The 21,657-nt window shown below is 42.2% G+C and overlaps 1 protein-coding gene across 5 annotated transcripts in view; it reads left to right on the forward strand.

The window, feature by feature from the left end:
* The window catches only part of MIB2 (MIB E3 ubiquitin protein ligase 2), a 51,370-nt gene that overhangs the window by 2,643 nt on the left and 27,070 nt on the right, over positions 1-21,657 (forward strand). For 3 of the 5 annotated variants that reach the window (XM_042794774.1, XM_042794778.1, XM_042794776.1), the window contains exons 3-4: positions 13,732-14,082; positions 14,561-14,732. In XM_042794774.1, the coding sequence (XP_042650708.1) occupies positions 13,836-14,082; positions 14,561-14,732 (419 nt within the window). In that variant the 5' untranslated portion in view covers positions 13,732-13,835. Of the gene's footprint in view, positions 1-4,909; positions 4,971-9,221; positions 9,351-13,731; positions 14,083-14,560; positions 14,733-21,657 lie in introns of those variants that run through there. The other 2 variants (XM_042794775.1, XM_042794777.1) reach the window with 2 other exon arrangements.

Below are 21,657 nucleotides of genomic sequence, written 5' to 3' on the forward strand. Positions count from 1 at the left end.
CATCTCTGATACAGAACTGCTCTGGGCTCTGGCGGACTTCAGGGTTATGCTGAATGTGACCATATCACTTGCGACAGTGCTGATTATGCCCTTTCATTTTGTGGTGTTGTTCTCTGGGGATCCAGGAATAGAATGCAAAGTCCCGTGAGCAGACTATTTGAGTCCTAGTTGTTTTTCAAGGATTCTGATTCATGGCTTATCAAGGGCATTTACGGATGGTCCGGGGTGTTGTAATACAGTGTGCACCAGTGCACCAATGCAGCTTTCAGTACACTCTCCCTAGAAGCTCTGGTTGGAGAGGGATCATTGGACAATCTCTTCTTAAGTGAAGAGTGAGAAAGTGGAGTCTCCTGTTTCTTGGGAGACTTACAGAATTTAAATATTTCTGCTTCCTCTGTAACAAGAGCTGTAGTGGTATTGGAAATTTCTGAAAACACAGAACAAGTTGTCTAGCATTTGGAGTGGCTGTCTGTATGTGGAAAATGGCATCAGTGAAGTTATGTGTGTGCTAGGAGGACAGTAAATGGCTTGATCGTAGACCTTGATCCACATTCCTTGACATGACCCCAAGGAATGCAAGGATGCTGGATCATAGGTTGACACTTTCTTTGTGTCTTCTTTGTTCTTTTTTTTTTTCCCCACCCCCTGCAACTAGTATGGTCCAGGTTGTGGAGAACAGAAATTGGAGCTAGGATAGGTGAGCTTTGTTCCTGGCTCTGCCACCAATTCCATATATAGCTATGGTTCCATTTCCCATCTGTAAAGTGTTTCTGTATTCTTTAAAGTACTCAGCTATCCAGAGCTGAAAGATAACGTGTACTTCTAAAACGTACAAACCTGAAAGTGAATTGGTGTATGTGCTGACCCTCGAACCTTAATTAAGCACCAGGGAGGAAAGCAACAGCTAACTACTCAATTCATTCTGCTCCTATGCAGCTGAAGTCTCTAGCCAAAGGCATGTCAGGATAGATTAGATTTAAACCTTTTGATCTGCTTTCAGAGCACAGAGAGGGCAAGTTCCAGGCTGAAAACTGACAGGAGTGCAATGTTGACCATTTTGAAAGCCTGAAGGGTAATCTGAAAGTTGGTAGGATGAGCTATCAAGGCTCATCAGAGATTCAGCAGGTTTTATGTTCCAGCTTGCTCTGTGCCAGAGTCTGAAGTAGCTACTTTTCATTTGAAAAGCTGGAGGAAGTTGTGTTTCTAACTCAGATGATTTGTGATCCTGTTGTATCACCTCTGCTGAGGGTACCAGTGTCTAAATACCTACTAACAGCCATATCATGGAACCACAGTACTGGTGCAGAAGCAGGACTTCCTCTTGATTTTTTTACTCCAGCAGTAATGTTAGTCTTCAGATTTTGAATGACTTGTGGGGAAACTTACTGCCTTTCTAGACAGACAAGGCAATTGTGTAAATAGATTGGAGGATTATGAACTTTTAAGTGATTTAACCCAGATTTTCATGGTAAGTAGGAGTTGATAGCTGGTGTGAGAGATGCAGACCTGAGCTTTACCTAGGGCTTGCCACTGTCAGCTCTGGGCCAGATGATCTTGCCTCTGAGAAATATATTAGATCAATGTCTAAGTAAGAGTGCAGTTGAAATCTGCTGCTGAGACAGATTTCTCACTGTTGGAATATGTTTCTGTGTGGTCTTCCATTTGTAGGTGATTGAAAATAGGTGTGGAAGGGGTTTTGATGAGGCTGCCAAGTCCATCCTTTTTCACTAGGCATGATAAACTACACCAGAATATTGAACTTGTTCTTTAAATAATGGAGATGATCTAGCTTCCCTGAATGGGTTGTAGTTGACTTTATTAAGCTAATATATTTTTTTTATATTGTGACTTTTGTCAGGGTTCTGAATGGGCACAAAAAGACCTGCTAGCCAGTGCAAGGGATGTCATGTGGTTGACCACTGACTTCTTAATGCTAAAGGCCAGAAAAGCGATGGATTCTTGGCAGGAGAGGGAAGGGGAATCACTCAATGTGATGCTGGCAAGTTTTTATTTGTTTTCCTTATGCCACAGGGATTTTCCATGGAGGGTATGGGAATGTTAAAATACCATTCTCCCATTTTTTCTATGTAATGTGTAAAAGACCTTAATTCAAACTTAACAAATATTTTTTAAAAAACAAAACAAAACAAAAAAACCCCAACAAAACAACAACAAAAAAACCACAACAAAACAACAAACAACATCACCTGGTAATTGTGTGTGGTTTTGGGTGAGGGCTGTGTGTGTGTTGTTTTTACTGTAATGCAATGTAAATTTAATTCTGAAATCTGCTATTGAGGAAAAAGTGGATTCTCATCAGCTCTAGCTACTGAGCTTTTCAAGGGCTTGAGACAGCAATCTGCAAACTGTCAGGTCCAATTAAAGCAAATGGCTGGAGCTGTTTTTCTCCCTCCTGGAGAGAACACAGTTCATCAAAAGCCAGAAGGAAATTTCATGGTGCTCATGAGCAATTATCTTGTGAGATGTAATAAGAGAGATCCACTAGATACCCAGCGTGAACTTTCACTTATAATCACCCTTAATTTTCCGGTGGGCAGATGAGCATTCATCTCACCAATTTAAAACCTCAAGTTTTGGTGTTCAGTAGAAGCTGGTAGAGCGAACTTGTCCTTTTGTAGGGTATGACTGATGTTGACTTGTAAATCTGAATTTTTAACATCCCTGACCTGGCAAAAGGTATTACACATCTCTGTGGTTTAACCCTGATAGACAGCTAAGCACCACACAGCTGCCGACTTTCACCTCAGTGGGATAGGGAAGAGAACTGGAAGGGTAAAATTGAGAAAGCAGAACTTGATCAGGTGTAACAGTTGCTTGGGAAGACAAACACCATTACTCCAAACATTCCCCCCTTCCTCTTTCTTTCCACCAGCTTTTATTGCTGAGCATGATGCTGTATCTGATATCGCTTTGGCCAGTTGGAGTCAGCTGTCCTGGCTGTGTTCCCTCCCAAATTCTTGTGCACCCCCAGTCTACTTACTGTCAGGGCAGTGTGAGAAACAGAAAAGGCTCTGATACTGTATAAGCACTGCTCAGCAACAGGTAAAACATCAGTGTTATCGATGCTGTTTTGGTAGCAAGCTACTGTGAAGAAAATGAACTCTATCCCAGCTAAAACCAGTACACAGTGGTATACCACAACTTCTGTTGTTGGAAGCCTGTGGCAGCTGTTTGTTTTTGGCTTACTGGTGGTGTTTCCCAGAGGTGTTTGCATTGGTATGATTTAAAGCAAATATTGACCTACTGTGCAATCAAGTTTGGGTCTAGTACATTAGTTAGCACAGACCTGATCCATTAAAAACACTGTGCTGTGTCTTTGCTCTTGGTAGATCATGTGGCTGATACTGTCACTTTCTGTTTAACTTATTTTGTTACTCGTGGCTGAGAAAAATCACTTTTTGGTCCATACAACTTGGTGACAAAACCATTTTGGATTGAGGTTATGCAGATGAGTGTTTGGTTTTTGAAGCAAGTTCCCTTTTCTGTGTCTGTTGTCATCACAGGTGGGTTGAAGTTTGAGTAAAGTGAGAATTGAAAGTTCAAGTCCAACTCGGTTCTGATTTAATAGCTCTAGAAGAGTATGGGCTTTTTGTGCATGCTTTCACACCCAACTGGAAGAAGTTTTCTAATTAGTATATTTCTTGAGACTTCAGGCATATTGAAGCTGTGTTTTTTTGAATTCTATCTGTGATTAAAATTAAGGAGAGGTGTATTCTATCTGAGACTTCAGTTGTGGTGGTCCTGGATCTGAAAGTAGGCGGTACTTTTTCTCAGTTTAGCCACAAAAGTACAGAGGACTTCACAGTGTTCAGGTATAACAAAAAAAAAAAGGCCTCTCAGCCCCAGTGTTTGTACTTAAAACCAAGAAATTAAAATTTTGTAACAAGGAAAATAGAAGATAATACTGCAGGATCTTTTAAATACCATCTCACCCTTTGGAAGCATATGGGATGCTGACCTTGGGCTGTGGGGCCAGTTATTTCCTAGTGCATCCTCCTTGCAGTCCAGGTGATAGTCCATTATATGCAAACTGTTAAACCTAGAGGTACTGCCTTTACCCCTGAGGGGCAAGTGGTGGTGCCTGTGCATTTAGTTTTGTTTGCTATGATGCATTTTCATCATCTCCTGATGGTGACAGGATGAAGACAGCATGGCTTTGAGACTGTGTCCCTCCACTGGGATTATTGTAATCTGGTGCTTCTGGCTCTGCCATGGACAGTCTCAGAAGAATCACTGAGTATTCTTCTGTCACAATTCTGAGTGACGATCCTTGCTTTTGTCCAGTTATCTCTTGTGCTCTTCCACAGCTGAGCAGAGCTCACCTCTGACTGTGTTTCATGCAGCAGCTGGCTCATTTGGCTTTTGTGGCCGCTGAAGCTATTAGGTATTGCCATACTCATACATAATGAACCTGAAAATGTAAGATGTATAACTTCGCTATAATTTCTTCCATCTTTAGCATCTATTCTGAGATTGATTGCAGTTTTTTTAGGAAACCAGAATGCTGGGGTCGGGCTTTTCAAAAGGGTTTGCACAAAACTACTGTTACTGAATATTAATAAATTTCCTGGTGCTTCTTTTAGGCCTGCCTCCTTTAATAAGGTGATAGAATAGATAGTAAGCCAGCATGATAACCACTGAAAATATTGCTTCTACAGCTTGAAAGGGAAGGCAGCGTTCCCCTCTCACTGTAAGAACTCAGTGCTAGAACACAATCAGTGTAAAGTGAATGTAAAGTTCAGTTTAGGCAACACAGATCAATGGGCTGGCATTTGTAAAGGACAGGTGTTGATTGTAGGGATAAAATGCACTCAATGGGACCATCTTTAAACATATTGCCTGGCTAGTTATTTTTAGCATTGCCTCACTCTGTGTCCCCATATTTCAGGATGTGTGCCTGCTCTTATGCGGTGAAGCTGGAATGACAAGATATTAATCCCTGAGCAAAGGTATATTAATCAAAGGTATATTTATTCTGTTTATGTAATACAGTTAAATGTACTTTGAGAGCAGGTGAGGTATGGAGCATTGGAATGGTTTAACCTCATGCAGGCTTTTTCTTGATTGATTGGTTTTAATAGCAGCAGCTGCTCTGTTTCTAATTTTTTTCTGCTGAGAGTAATTTGTCAGTAGAATGGCTTCATTTATCTGCTACTGATATTTAAGCCACAGAAACATCATCTGCTTTTCTCTCCCCCTCTGTGCCTGTGATGCCATTTTGCAAAATTTAGACTAAGCGGAAATCCTGATCACACAAGGAAAAGTGAAGCAAATTATCTTTGAGAGCTTGTGGCTTTGCAGTGGAATATTAAACTATTCAGCCAATTCTGCAAATCCTTTTTTTTTTTTTTTTTTTTGGGGGGGTGGGGTGGGCTGCAGAGGAGAACTTAATGGTTTTAGTCTAATTTCTAGTGGTTAAGTTTGTCATGTAGTGGCTGAGATGGTATCACTCTTCCACCTTAGAACATCTCCTAGTGCTGGGAACTCAGAGTCTGTATCTTCTGTGCTGTAATTAGGCACTGTGGATTTGCAATGAGTCTGGGCTCTCCAGCCATCTTTGTTAGCCACAAAAGATCAAAGCCTTGGGAACTGCCTTCTCCAAAATGGAGTGGGACCTTACTAGACTTTTAGTCTCAGCGGCTAAACAAGACCTGATCTGACAATGCTGTTCTTTGTATGAGGCTGTGGAATGAGATCTGGAAAACAATGAACAACTAAATGGGCCCTACTGTGTGTTTTTTCACATCAAGAAGGGGGACTTGGACTAGTGCTGTGTTATGTGGTAGTATTAAAGCCCAGTGTTTGTGAATTAATAATTTATGGAAACAACTATTCTGAAAGCAAAGAATCTTTATCATATGTTAAATTTTAATATTAGCCCTTAAACTAGTTATTTTTCTCGTTTAGGAGGGTTTTATATATAGGTAATACAAGGCACTATTATCGGGGAGCTTCTTGGGAGAGGCCTGCTAAGAAGGCAGGGGTTTTGTTTGAGTAGTGGGGAAGCCAGTCAAAAGGAAGAGATTGCCCGAGTTGAGGAGTAGATGATAAACTCAGTTCTGAAGAAAGGGGAAAGAATTAGAATGTGTGTTTCCATGTGAGGGCTTTTGGGCCCAGTACAAATGGACTAGGTAGAAAGGCAAAGTTCAGGGTAGACGAGAGATTTGCAAGTGGTAGAGTTGGGTATTGAACTGGTGTGAACTGGGGTTGAGATAATAAAATGCCATGGGATGGAAGCCATCAGGTGTGGTGGGTTTGAGATTGCAGGAGGCAGCACACCTGGGGCAGTACAGCCAGCCGGCAGCCCCTGAGGGCTGATGGCTCTGAGCCTCACCTGGGGCCAGGAGGGCTCGAAACCTGCAACGTGGGCTTCACAGGGTGGTAAGTCAAAAAAGGATTTTTTTTTACTGTGTATTTTGCTGGTTTTCTGGTCTGCTTTCATTTAATAGTGAATATATTTGTGGGAATTGTGTGTGTGCTTGAGAGAAATTATGCTGCATTCTGTTAGTGAGAGCATACACATGTGTCTGCTGCTGTGCTGTCCTGGGGTCTTACTGTTTGCTGAGGAGAAAGAAAAGCGAAAAGTCTGAATTCGAGTTTATTGGGATGAATATTATCTTTGGTGATTCATTTAGCAGCTTTGAGCCTTGGTCAGAGGTGTTTGATCCTAGTTGTCTATTATTAAAGAATACAAAAATATCTGTTTTGCAGGTAGGGAAACTGGGGTAGAGAAAGATACTTAGTTGTGTAGACGAGCATTGGCTATCCAACTTGTGGTGGTTTCATAAAAATGCTGTTTGTGTCAGGAAAGGGGGAAAACTCTGTCAAGCCTTATTTCTGTAAGGCGAATGCTTACACGAGTAGTGTAGAAAGCAGTACTGCTAAAACCCAGCTGCATAGCCATAACAGCTCTTAAGCCAATATGAGCTGACTTAATATAGCCATTACACCTAATTTGTTTGGATTTCTGTTGATGTTCCTAGTGTGAGGATATACAAAAGTACATATTGAAAGTTTACAGTAGTGGTAGTTGACCGATCTAAATGCATGATACGACTTTTTTAATGGCACTGTGTCCCTGAAGTTCCCTTGAGAGCAAGCAGCTAAAATGTAGTGTGTGTGTATATGGTGAGGACTTAAAATACTTGGAGTGGCTAGGAACCACTTTGGCAGCTTAACAGTACAGAACAGTTGAAGAAACTGCTCCAGGTGCCTCTCTTCAGCCTGTTTTAGTTGGGAACAGATTCTTTGGACCCCTGACTTGAACTGCAGAGCCTTGCTCTTGTGTAGAATCCTGCTGCAATGTACAGTGAGGCTGGCAGGACCACCACCAGTGTCCTTTGATGTCTAGTTGTTCATTCTTCAGGAGACAGTTCAAGATCATTCTGATTGCTTGCTTGTGCTGCAGTGATACTGTTCTGGATTTCTGCTGTTGCAGGCAGCGTTGATGTGCTCTGTTGCAGGCTGTCGATGCTAGATGTCTGTAAACATTTTATGAGGCTTGCCCAGTCTGCACTGGTATCAAGGAAGGATAAAGCAAGTGAAGTTTGTCTTGACAGAGCTCATTAGCTTGCAGTTATCTTGCTGATGTCAAGTGAATAGTGTCTTTGTGCACAGTGCTCTAGCTCTGCTTGCTATGTTCGCTTCCTGAGAGAGATGAGTTGAGGGTCAAATACTGAAGCATGATTCCACTCATTTGCTAGTAAAATTTACAGCTGGAATGGCCCTGGCATCCCTTTGTTCTGCTTGCTAAGTCCTTAGGAGCACTGATCCAAAAGGATCATTGTGTATTTGAGTGATCACTGTAAATGTTTGCATTCATTTCACCTGGTTACTGTCAATTGCAACTATTGATTGTTATGGTTCTGCTAGTTACACTCTGTTTTTCTAATCCTTTCAATGCTTTCTGTTGCTTTTTAATGGAAAATCTCGTCAGCATTACTGTGCTATTCATTCTTCTGCCTTCCCTGTTTCACAGGGAATGAAAGACTATAGTGATGGCTGAGATGTAGGCTAACTCCTGGTCTACTACAAGTTAATTTAATAAACTCCAGCTTGTGTGTAGTTCTTGTGCTGCTTATTCGCTGTTTATACGAGAGGGGAACTCAGGGCAGGAGAGGGAGGGGTCTCAGAAGACAGTCTGTAAAACTGTTTAGATCCTCTTCTAATTAAATTAAGCTTCTTTACCCATCTCTGGGTTGTGCTGAGGATGCCAAAGCTTTATTTTTACTTACTTATTTCATTGTATGTCACCTGCAAAAGGTCATGTGGAAGAATGGTTTTATAGCTCCGTAGTAGTGTCACGAGGGCAACGTGAACACAGTATGTATAGAATGAACAAATACTGAGTTTCAGGAGGTGTTGATCTGCCCATTTTTGGCAGGCGGAGGACAGAATTTTTTCTCCTCTTGGTGACGTTACATATTTTCTGTCCCTGAGTGGGAATTTATGGGGGAAATCTTGACTCCTGTGATGACGGCCCAGACCACCCAGGATTCACCAAGGTGAAGATTGCACCCTTGCTCGGCAGTCTGTAGCGCTGTTCCCATGTACCCCCCTGCACAGTCACGTTCATGTCGGAGGCCTGGCGCCTGTGTTTAGAGCATGCACGGGGGTGAGAGCCTGGAGGAGAATACAAAACATTTCTGTGAGGAATTGCACGTGGTCTGGTGCTGTGGCTGCGGATTTCTGGGCAGGATTTGTGGCTTTTAAAGCCTAAAAATAATGATCTCTGGGGAATCTGACCTAGGCGCATCTGTCTGTAGAGTGGGGAGCCTCTTGAGTTCTTTCAGGAGGGAACAAGGTGGCTGCAAAGGGGCAGGTTCTGGCCCTGGGTGACTGCCTCGGTTCTCGGAAGGAAACACGGCTTTTCGCTCAGCTCAGGGCTGTGGCAAGGGGCCTTCAGGGGCGAGCAGGCAAAAGGGAGGCTTGCCCTCACAGAGGAGTGGATCTCCCTCCTGCCTCTGCCACTCGGCCTTCGCAGTCCTGCAGCCGTGGGGCTGGGGTCGTCGGGGTATCTTACCCCCCCCCCCCCAAGCCTCTAAGCCTGGATGGGACCGGGCTGAGGTCGTCAGGGTCCCCCCCCAAAGCCTCTGAGCCTGGACGGGACCGGGCTGGCGGGGCCGCCCGAAGCGGGGCCGGGCCGGGCAGCGGCTGGCTCCGCCCGGGAGCCGCCCCACATGTCGCGGCTGCGACCGCACCGCAGAGCGGGGAGGGAGGTGGGGGAATGGGCCGAGGCTGCTCTGCCGGGAAGCGAAACCGGCGGCCGTCGCTTCCCCTCCGCCTCGCAGCCGGCGGGCCCTGCCCCGAGGAAGCGGCCGGGGCTGCAGGTAAAGCCGGGCGGGAGCGCGGGGGGGGCCGGGCCGGGCCGCGGTGGTGGCGGACAGGGCTGTGTCAGCACCGGCTGAGGGTTAATGTTAGGAGGCTCCTTTGGGCTTTGGCGTGGCCACGGCTGCCTGCCCCAGCAACCCCCCCGGGCAGAGCAGGGCTTCCCCAGCTCCAACGCACCCGGCTGGGTCCAAAGCATCGAGTAGTTGTATCGGATTAAAGGGTTTGTAGCCCGCGTGTGCTTTGTATTCCTTGGAAGACCACCGACGAGCAAGAGGATGATAGTAAACAGATGGTGTGAGCTCTTTGGTAGGTGTTAGATGCTGCAGGTCTCCAGTTACTGGAGAGATAATAGCCCAGATAACAGTCTGTACCTGAGGAGAAGGAGTCAGAGAAAAAAAGTAGTAAGAAATGGGGGATGTTTTCCAAATAATAGTAACTTCTTTTGGGACTTGTGAATTGACATTTGTGAAAGCTGGGCATTTCAGGCTCAGGTGAGCTGCTGTGGAAAGAGCCTGCAGCCATCTCCCCATGTGTTCACAAAAGATGTTCAGAAACTAAAGGAATATCAAGAATCTGAGCTTTGCAAGCTTGTGCTGCTCTTTTGAGAAAGGGTGCAACTTGGGTTTGCTGTAGCACTTAAGGAAGCATCCTCAGGATAGGCAGAGCTTTTTAAGGTAGAGTTATTTACCTGAGAAGACAGTTTGAATTGCAAAATAGGTGTTAAAAAAGAAAAAGTGCTGCTTGTAAAATAACCCAACCCACAAACCAACAAAATGAGACAAAATCACCTGCATCTTCCTCTGTTTACCATACTGTTCAAATAACTTGATAACCAGATTACATGCACAGATTTTGTCAATCTGTTTATACCACAGTTGGGTTCTGTTTACCGTGTATCCCATACAGCAGCAACCTTTGCCTCTTACCAGATGGGTAGCAGGTTGCCTCTAGAGCACCTTCTACCAACAGCACAGTTTGAATATTGGCAGGAGGTTGCAACAATTATTGCAACTAAAATGTTGCAGACTCAAGGTGCTAAAGTATTTTCCATTTGTTCCAGTTAAGTATTACTGGGATTTTCTAAGAATGGACTCATAGATTACACCTGGGCTGTTTTTCCCTGTGTCACAGTAGATGAGGTCAGAATGCTAGGTCAGGATTTGGAAAAATGCTTGTGTTTTATAATGGATTATTTGTTCATAGTTACTTTAAACTCCCCTGGGAAACTGATGTTTTCTCTATGAATCGTTTCTGGCAACTATACCTATCCTTTCCTGGAATAATTATGACGCAGACAGCATTGAGGGACGGGTATTTGCTTCAATGAGTGAAACATTTCCACTTAGGAAGTAAGTAATGCTAATCTCTGGCAAGGTTCAGACTGCATGAGCATTGTAATTAATCTCATAAAGATTTTGATCAGTTCTTTACTCTTGTTATGCATCACCCCTGCAGATTAGATGGGAATGTAGAATGCATTTGGTGCCTTCTTGTGTGGAAAATGGAGTATTCACATTAAGACGACAGCCTTCAGATCAGTGAGCAAGAGATTGCATGAAGGTCATTGCAGCACAGACAACTCAGTTAACTAGTATTCAGTATCACCAGTGTACAGTTGAACTACAACAGCTCTGCAGAGCTGTGGGACAAGTACGTGTGCAGCTCCTTTGTGAGTTGTAGGGACCTGCAGAACCAAGGGAAACTTGATGCCTGTGGCAACAGCAAAAGTCTATTCCTGCTGGGATCCAGCTTATGGGCTACTGATTAGATGGATTTTCATCCTTCCAACCTGGTACCTGTCATATTGTCAGAGATTGCTGTCTCTTGTCAATTCTGTGACAAGACAGCTGATGTTGGTATGTCGTATTGCATCTGCAAGTAAACTCTCAGTGCAGTGAAATGATGCATTTCTCTAGGACTCTGCCTACAAAGTGTCTTCATGTAGCTTTTGTATTTCACTGACAGTTTGAAGAAGGGATCTGTGTAGCACCGATGTCAGAAAAGTAGTGGGAAGGTGCATAGAGAAAGTGTGGGTTTGCCTGTGTGTAGGTCACACGTTTCTAGGACCAAGACCAGGTTGGTACTCTGCTGTTTGACTGCTCTGATGAGAACATGTCATGATACATAGTGTGTCAGCCTGCTCTGCTGTTTTCAGGTAGTAAGGGATCATCCTCCTTTATACTGCAGTGACTTAAATTTTATGGGATTGTGGCACAGCTTGGAATATTCTTTTATGATGAATAGTTTTTGGAAGTGGCATTGACTTCCTTGAAATGCTGAGAGTTTTGAAGCCTGTGATGTTTCATTCATTCCTGGAGAGAGTAAAAAGGTCTACTGAAACAGCATAAAACTCTTAAGGTTGGGCAGTGGCACTCCATCCTCATCTAGAAAACCTCGTGGTATTTGTTGTTTCCTTCTCTAAGCATGCAATTCCATTTCCCACTGTTATTGCCTCCCCCCACCTCCCACCAGTTTGACTTGGATGAAACAGGAGGGTTGTTGGTGGTGATGGTTGCTTTTAAGGAAAAGCCATGTAGCAATAATTGAACTGTGCTTCTCTTGTGCCTTTCTATTGTTGGATGTTTCCGTTTGTTTTCTCTGCACTGGGTTTGACAGTCTTGACTGGTTGATAGTGGCCTTTTAAAAAAGCAGTTCTGCCTCTTAGTTAAAGCAATAAATTGTCTATTTCATTCATTTCTGATCTGGAGGAAGAGAGGATTGTATGAATCTTATTAGGCTTTGCAATGCTTTTTAAAAAAGATATTCTTTCTTTTTGATAATGTCTGCTTTCATAAAGACAACAAACACCAGTCTACCTTAAGCTCAGCAATGTTACATTCACCTCCACAAAAGAAGTCTAGATGAAAGTGTCATCCAAGGCATCTTTTAGTGATGATTAGAACAAAAGATGACATAAAGTTCACAAGGACATTTGGTTTTGATGTTGCTCTCATGTGACAAGTGGTTGAATGTCACAGTGATGTATAGCAGGAAAAGTCTGAAGCTAGAGAGATGCTAAAGCTGAACAGAAATCAGGCTCTTTCTGCACACTAGAAACTCGATTTTGCATCAACCTACTCCTCCATACATTTGAAAGGGGATGTTTGGCTGGAGGAAGAGTTTATTTTTAGGCCTCATTGGTTTCAGTTGCTCTATTGGTAGGTGGTAGTGTTAACAACATGTCGCTCCTATTGCTGTGTCTGAGTACACATCCTATTAGCTTGTCAGCTAAACTGGGTTTGTCAGCCCGGTTTGAACTGGCTTTGTCATGGCAGTTGGTAAGATTTGCTGTACTTTTGGAATCTGCACTATTTGGTCCTTGGCATTCTGTTGGGTTTTGATTACTCCCCGCCCCCCCCCCTCCCCCCCCCCCCCCCCCAACTTCTGAGAAAATTTTGGATGTTATGAATAGCTTGAGAGGAGGAAGGAGATGCAGGGATACCCAAAGATAAAAGGATGCTATTGTGGATGATTCCAGAAGTCAAAACAGTAGCTTGGCCCTAAATACTGAAAGCCACACTCCTGTCTTGTTCTGGTAAAGGGGTAAACCATGCTTTGGCAATGTTTGATTTAGTTCAGAGTTGTAGATGTGCTGCATCTGTGTGGTATTCACCTCATTTACCAATTGTCATGGCAACAGTTGGAAAGGCTATCCCAAGCTTTTACTGATCCCAGCATAAAACCTGCAGTGCTTATTGCAGGTAAGCAATAACCCTTCCCTGTTCCTGCTGTAGCTAGCATTGATAAATAGCAGCAAGAGATTGACATTTATTTCTCTGACATAGGCACTTTTTTCCGAACTGCTATTACTTCTGGAAGAGAGACAAACTTTTCTTTCATATGTATCTTTGAAACTTCCTGTATCCCAAAGTCAAAACCAAAACTAACTTTCTGGGCAAGTGAAACTCAAGACTGCAGTATTATGTGATAAGATGCATACAAAGAGTCTTCCTGAAAAATAGGCTGGTATTGACTTTTTATTGTGAAAATCATGCTGCTAGTGTTTTCTTGGTCATTTCTTTCAATTCTATTTACTGTGCTTTTTTGTTTTTGTTGCCGTTGTCTTTGGTAGCTGTTGTATGTATTCCTGAATTTGAAATCAAAAGCTGATACAGGAATTTTGTAAAGATTTCTTGCCCAGTTCTCTTCCCCCATACCTAGCACTCTGGAATAAGTCTTTTGGATATTGTGCAGATGTTTCTGTGCCTTGGAAGTCTGGCTAGTTTGTGTATCCTTCCCCTCTCTGCTAAAGCTGTGAGGATCCATTTTTAAAATAAAGTACAGATTTATCTACTTGGCAGGTGAGGCCTCCTCTATAACCAGGTCATTCTGGGGGAAAATGTGTTGAGTGGCATCACTAAATTGTATTTATCTTTTTAGGTGCGCTGAACATGATGCTGCTGATGGTGAATGTGTTGCTGATGCTACTACCCGTCTCTAAGACCCTTTACGTGGAAGAATTTTAGGGGTTGCCGTACAGATCAATGGACGTGGACCCCTATGCCAGCATGCAGGTTGGGATGCGGGTAGTTCGTGGAGTGGACTGGAAGTGGGGCAGCCAGGACAGCGGTGAAGGGAATGTTGGGACTGTGGTTGAGATTGGTCGGACAGGCAGCCCAACCACTCCAGATAAGACTGTGGTTGTGCAGTGGGATCAAGGCAACAGAACTAATTATCGGACTGGATTCCAAGGGGCTTACGACCTTCTTCTGTATGATAACGCACAAATAGGTAAGTATAGCACAGGCAAGAAGCACAAACACTAGCTCTGTAAACCCATGTCCTTTAGCATATGTAACACGTGCCTCATGCTAGCTGGAATGTTAAGTCTTTTGCAACTGTCTGTGGACTGATGTTGAGCAGCAGTGTATGCTCAGGCAATTAATGGTAATGAAATTCCTGTTTGTATCTATGCAAAAGCTTTTCTTTCCTTTTTCTTTTTTATCTGTGAGTCTAACAGTTTTGCTGACTTTGTCATTCTATTAGATTCAGGAATGAACTTTAGGATGAGAATCCCTTAAGCCAGGAAATTGACACTTCATATTACACATATCACTTCATATTATATTATTGCATCATCTTCAATACATGTACAATAAATGATTATTTTTTTTTTCTTTAAAACATGATGACGTAGTTTTGAGAGCCTGGTCAGCCTGGTTTCTCTGGATTTTGTGTGGATCTTACTTCTTTGCTTTTGTTCTCCTAGGTGTCCGTCACCCTAACATCATCTGTGACTGTTGCAAGAAGCATGGTATACGTGGAATGCGGTGGAAATGCAAGATGTGTTTTGACTATGACTTGTGCACGCAGTGTTATATGAACAACAAGCATGACCTGTCTCACTCCTTCGAGCGCTATGAAACAGCACACTCACAACCGTAAGTGATGCTGTAGGGGAAGTCCAGCTAACCGTGTTGAGATTCATAGGTCACTGTTCTATAACAGTGGGCTCCAAAATGGGGCGTGTAAGATGATCTGTTGAGATGCAGGAATAACATAATAGAACTTCACTAGTGTATGTCTGTATAATTTATAAAGTAATAAATGTACATATATTGGGGAGTACTCAATATTTTTTTACTGATAGGGTTGCATGATCATAAAAGTTTGGGGACCATTGCTCTATAGAAGAATGTAAGGCTGGATCTGGCACTTTTAAAGAGCTGCTTGAAAAAAGACATCAAACAAAAATCAGAATTTTTCTGAACAGTTTAGGTGAAAATTCAAAATGTTTGTCTGCTCTGGCTTTTCTTTTTCTTAGTAATAAATTAAATAATTTAAAATTATTTTTAATAATCTCCCCCCAGTTAAATAATTTCTTAGATGTGCTTTGCTATTTGCTGTTCTCCAACAACTGAGTGGCCACAGGGAGGCTGTCAGTAATCTTGCACTCCCAAATTGCTGATTTCTCCTCAGGGTCTGCGCTATTCACTGAAGAACACCTTCTCGTTTACTCTGTACTCTGCACGTTAGCACTATTGGAAGTGCCTGCTACATGGATAACTATGGAACAGTCTGTAATTTTGTGCTTATTCATAATGAGGTCTGTTCTGTTCCACGGAAGAACTGAAAGATAGTCTCAACAGTAGTTTCATTTGCATCTCCTAAGGTGGACATGAAGATTAATCTTGTAATCCTCTTGCTGTTAGGAAAAATAATAGGAAATTAGCTCTTGTCTCTGTCATTGAATTTTTTTTTGCATTTTTTTTCCTCCCCTTGAAAATATCACTGTGCATTGCACCTGTCTGTGGAATGAAAAGTATAATTACATTGCTAAAGACAGTAGTGTTGGATTTGCAGCTGTTTTTCCTCCCATATGGGAAGCTCTCTCTGGAGTTGATTGCCATAGTTTTGCCAGGGTGATTGAGCTAGAATTCTAAGTGCTAGCAAAGGGATAGATGTTGCTGTCCAAAGGTGTCCCCTCTGAGCTTTGAGGCTTGTGTTTATTCACCAGATTAGGATGTTTCTTGAGCTTTTGTTAATATGGCAAATCAGCCAGATCCTATTGTGAAATGAGCTTTCTGTTTTCACATATATATATGTGTGTATGTGTATATATATATATATATAAATATATGTGTATATAAAAATAAACGTGCTTTTTTCCCTCCTCTCTATGAATGTTATGGTTAGCTCCAAGTAGTTACTCAGAGGTGCCTGCTTGTGTCTTTCATTTGAGCTCTAGGTACACTCTGCTCTTGAGGTATATAATCTTCCTCACTTTTAAGGAAAAAAGGGAAAAAAGTTGGCAACAATTACTGTAAGAAACTGTACTGTTGCAGAGCAGTCCAAATTTTCTGGCCTTCGCATGGGTTCTTCACAGTGCTGCATGGTGCTGTGTTCTCTTGGGCAGCAGGCCAGCTCTGCCACCTTTCCTGACCCTCCTTAGGAACACCCCAGAATGCTCTTGCTGGTCAAAAAGCAGATTGCTCAGCAATTTCTCCCCAGGACTCTCATCCTCTGCAGACCCGTTTCCTTTCCTGAGGAATCTGAATGGTGAAAGATGTAATTAGAGCAGTTTTTCCTTTTGAGGCTTGTATATGCCCTGTGTCCAGGCTGCCATTTCAACTCGGTAGTAGAGTGCTTGCTGTCAGTGTGAGAAGAGCCTGGGAAACTGCCAGGAAACTTGCTGGACCTAGTACGGTCCTAGGTGAGTTGTTTGACTTTGACAAAACCGCTGCAGCACCGCTCTGGAATGTCACCAAAGCACTGGATGGCTCTTTGGAGGTAGATGTCCACTAAAGCAGAACTTGATGTCTGATGATGCTTGCCTCTTAGTGGCTTTTTGGTTTGCTTGGTGTGTTTTTTTGCCTAAATTCCTTCACTTTTTTTCTGACAGTGTGGTTCATTCAGTGGTTAGAGAAGATGTGTTATAAGTTAACTTTTTCTGAGTTGATAAAAAGAAATCCAGACATAGACCAGAGTCCATGATACCAAGTCTTTTGTTAAAGTATCGGTGTTCTGATTTACAGTACTATGTGTTAGCAGGAGCAATAATCTTCTTAATACCAAGCAGCTAATAATAATAATAATTTAAAAAAACAAAACAGAACAAAAACACGCAACAAAAAGGGTGTGTGTGTGTGTGTGTGTGACATCAGGGACACAGCATGAGCCTCTCAGATGTGGCAGTGGTTTCTGGGAGCCTCAGTAAGGGCTAAAGGAAAAAGCAGCTGTATTTGTAATTGGGTAATGTAACATCTTCCCTACTGTTTCTACGTGGCAGGTATTGAATGTAGCCGTGCTGAGGGATGGGAAGAAATTAGAAATCCTCAATGAAGAAGCTTCCAGTTGTGGAAAGCTGCAATTTTAAAGATGAATGGAAGGTAGATCTTGTGATTCTTGGAAGTCACGAAGCTTTTGGAGAAAGCAGGCTGTCAGAAATGCTTTTTGTTTCAGTCATTTGACTGAGTTGATGGTAGAATACTGTACTATAACTGCAGAGCATGTGTGTTTTATGCAAGAGCTTTCATACAGGGAGCTGGCAAACTGAAACAATTTTACTCAGAAATGACTTGCAGTGCAGGACCAGGAAGAAGTAGGAACATCTTTGCTTTAATGTAAATATAATCCTCATTTGTTGGTCTAGTGTTCTTCATTAGGAATTGAATGTTCTGATTTTAAAAAATTAAGTGAAGTGAGGGACGTGGAGGGAGATCACCTTTGAACAGTGCCATAGAGAGAATTTCTTCGGAATAACAGGTTTGAGCTGTAAAAATACATTGCCTTAGGCAGTACAGCATCCTTCCTGAAGAACAAAAATTGCATACTTACGACTCACTAGGACTATTGCTTAGATCACTCACCTCAATTTTTTTGCTTAATAAAATAGAAGAGAAAATCTTGGCTAGTTCCCCAAGGACCCAAAAAAGCTGCGTATTTAAAAAGATATGGTAACTGCTATCTGGATTTGGGTGTTCTTGAGGTTTTGTTGTTACCTGCTGTTGTTTGAACGGCTATAAAACATAGGATGAGTCATCTTTGGAGATCAAGATTCTCTCATATCCCTTCCCTGGCAGGGACTGAGTATCTTTTGGCTCTTTACGGTGAGTCTCAAGCATAGTAGTGTGTGGCTTTCAAGACCCAGGCAAAGTGCTGTGATGAGCCCACTGGAGTGTTAATTAGTCAAAAAGTTTGTAAGAGGAGTGGGTGGAGAGACAGCCCACCAAATCTGACAGCATCCCATCGTCTTGGTTTTACACAGTGAAGGAGGGGCCACTTGTATATCATGATTATAGTCCTTGGCTTACAATCAGTGAGATCAAATGTGGAGCTGTGGAATGCAGCTGCATTATGGAGCTGTCCCATCAACTGTCTCTTTAGCCAGAGATAAGAGCTGTGGGAGTTTCCAGTCTCCATTCTCAGTCACTGCTGTGCATCCAATCTTGCAGCTCCTCCCATTGCTGGTCCTTTGTGGGAGGAAGCGAAGGCCTCTGGAAGGACTGTTTCAGAGATGGCAGTGTGGTGTCCTTGTGCAGCAAATTGCTACCACCGGCACTGCTGTTGCCAGACCCACCACATGGCACCTACACAGCTGAACCTAGGCAAGGCAACACACAACTGTTTGTAGCAGCTCACTAATCCTAGGATTAAAGAGGCTTAATAAGCCCAGACAGACACTGCAGAGGGTTCCCAATCAGTTTTCTAAAGAGGCTTTGAAGACACCTTTACCTAAAGGCTATTTCAGGTCTTAAGTGACCTGAGTTTGAACCTCTGGTGGCAGGAAGTACTGATTATTATATATATTTTTTAATATTTTGCCATTTGAAGTAATCTCTTCCTGACATCTGCCAATTGCTGGTATTTTTTATTGGTCTTGTTTGGTTTGAATTTTATGGCTGTTTTAGGAGAGGCTCTCATCCTTAGTTTAAAAGGATGGACAGCTCAGTTTCACTGAAAATGCTTTTGCACAATTTTGTATCCATTTGCTGAATATATGCTTACTAACTAGAAGATAAATCAGTGTCTGTAAGCAGGATAGCAAAGCAAAACTCATCCAGTTTGTTAGGGCTGGAATAGTCAGGCACACTCAGAGTTCTGCAAATAATCAAGTTTGAGATAATCCTCCTCTCATACAAAATACTAGTAATATATTCAAGTGCAAAATCAGCAATGGCATTTTACATGCATCACCTTCTTGGAGATAATGCTGAGTTGAGTTTCAGTAGGGGATGTGGTGCATTTTACCCAGGCCATTTTTTAGACTTCACTCACCAACAAGTCACAACCTTAACAATTTTCCAAAAGTCCAATTTTTTTCTGGAGAACAATGGAGTTGGTGGAGCCAGAAAACAACACAGTGAAAAGTTTTGTGTAATCAAGCATAAGAAATAGAAATATTTTCTTGTGTTTGTGTTTTATACTGTAGTCAAACCAGAGCTTGCCATTATTTTCAGCCCTAATTTTTAAACCAGCTCTGCCTAGTCTAGTTACTAGTTGGATTTCTAAATCAGATGCATTACAAGAAGAGGTGCATGCTATCATTTAGTTATGCATGTTCAATGCAGACCCATTCAAGGCAGCTTGGATAATCAAGCCTTCCATCTGTGACTGCTTATAATGTAAGCCTGAACTAATATAGCAGCTGTGACAACTGCTAGGCGTTTGATTATTAGGCAATAAAGGGGATGCGGGTTTATTTACAGTAGTAACCTCTTCAGCGTGTGTTACTTATGCTATCAGTTTAAGCTGCTAGGCAGAAACTTTGAGTCATGTTATGAATCCAATCTGAATCTTGTGTGATGATGTGTTTACTAACTTTTAAAAAAAGGCTTATTATTATTAATGAATTTGTTAATATGAATTTATTAATTCTATTAATTAATGAGTATAATTTAATTTTTAAAAAACCCACCATGATTTACCATGATTTAAACTACCTAGCTGTGCCTCCGTAAACATGTACATTGCAGAACGCGAGGGCATATCCCCACACTAGGGCTTCCCTTATTTAGTTTAGAATACTCTGTTAGATTTGTAGAATATAGATTAAATTTCAGTGATGTATTTTATCTTTATATTTTCTGGAATTACATGATCAAAACTGTAAGCAAGAGAAATCTTCACTAAAACTTCCTTAACCTGTGTTTTCAGCTAAGACATATGTAAAGGATAACAAGGCATTTCACTTTGTATGCTCACCACTGCTTCTGTATCATTCTCAGTACAGTGATCTGCCATTTAAGGCTGCATATAGACATTTCTGAGAGAAAACCTTGTGTCTGCAGTACAGTGGTGATAGGTGTGCACACGCGTTTTAGTTCACATTTAGTAGCCTTGGTCTGAAATCCTGCCCACTGTGGCTTTCCGAAACTGAGTCCGATACGAGTTCGCTTTGGAGGTTAGCAAAAAAGACAGCAAGCACTTAGGCCAGCTCAGACCTTGTGGTCTGAGTTACAAACATACAGCTGGTTTTGCAGCGAACTGTGGCTTGGCAAGGAAGGATAGGATTGATAGTGGACATTCTTGGTAAATATGGTTCCTGAAATAGGCTTCTGTGATCCTGATCCCTCACTTACTAGCGTCCTTGTCTTAGTCTGGTTCATGCTTGAGCAATCAGCACCTGCCTGCCATCTGTCAGAATTTCCTCCCTTTATTCTTTGCTGGAAGTGCTTCGATAAAAGCTTTGGTAGGGAGGATTAGAGAATCTAGAATTTCTTGCCTCGAGGTTTTACCTGTAGCTTCTGTAAGAACTTTATGTTGGCTTTTCTTGAGGTGTAGCCTGTGTAGATCTTTATACCTCCTAGAAGGAGGGTGGGTTTGTACCCACTCTGAGCTGAGATTCTAGTTTACAGCTGTGCCTTTCTGAAGAGATTAACACAATATTTATGCCCTGCTACCTTGCAGAGTGACCATCTCTTCTGCTTTCCAGTCCCATGCATTGTGCTTGTTTCTTCGGATAAGAATTTTCTGCAGTTGTGAGGTCCCTGTCTTGCAAAATAAGTTAGCTGTATGAAGGGGCTCTGACTTATACAGGGCCTCGGATCGCTACTGCAAATTAAAAGCAGTTTCTTTTTAAACTTCTCAAAGTCAGTTGTTTTGGGTCTCAAATCTCCAGTTGTAAAGCATGGATGATGCTATTTTTCTAGCTGTTTGGAGCATAGCTCTCAGTGATGTGAAAGGCTGTGTAAGCATCTCAGTGGAATTTGAGTACAGGCTGAATATCCATCGGGGTGAAGGAGTGGTTCCCAGCATGCTGAAGAGAGACATAGCTTCATTTTGTACAGTACATGCTCCCAGGTGTTTCCTGGAGTCTATAGTAATTTAATATCATTGGAATTTGTAGGCCAGAAATGGCTGCAGACTTTGGCTGTCATAATTAAAATTGTTATTAAAGGCAATATTGCAGTGATTAAATTTATCCCTAGGGTATTTTTGCAACACACTAATAACTTTGGTTGTTATCCAGTATGTGGAACAAAACATGTTGAATTAGATTAAAACCTAAGATGTATTGGCTAAGGACATCTGGTTTTCGCATCATTTTTTGGTGTTGCTGGTCAGCAGTGTGGTTCAAGACAAGGTCAAAATTTTTGTGAGGCCAGGGAAAGAAGGCAGTTATGGTGGGTTGCCTCCGGGATTTAAGTAGAATGGGAGATGGAGTTTCTTGCACTTGTTTCTTTAAGGAAGCTCAGCTTTCTGAACTAGTCAGCTTTGTTTTCCTGGTCTCTGGCCACAAATTTCACTGCAAGTCACAGGTTAATGTGAGAGCTGTTGAGATGGGAAATGACTGCTGTTATATGATTATACAGAAAGGGAAATTATGCTAGGAATATAGCGTGTGGTGGTTACTTTTCTGTTTGA

This window comes from Tyto alba, unplaced genomic scaffold (genome assembly GCF_018691265.1).
Source record: "Tyto alba isolate M040663 unplaced genomic scaffold, T.alba_DEE_v4.0 Super-Scaffold_20000042, whole genome shotgun sequence".
NCBI lineage: Eukaryota > Metazoa > Chordata > Aves > Strigiformes > Tytonidae > Tyto > Tyto alba.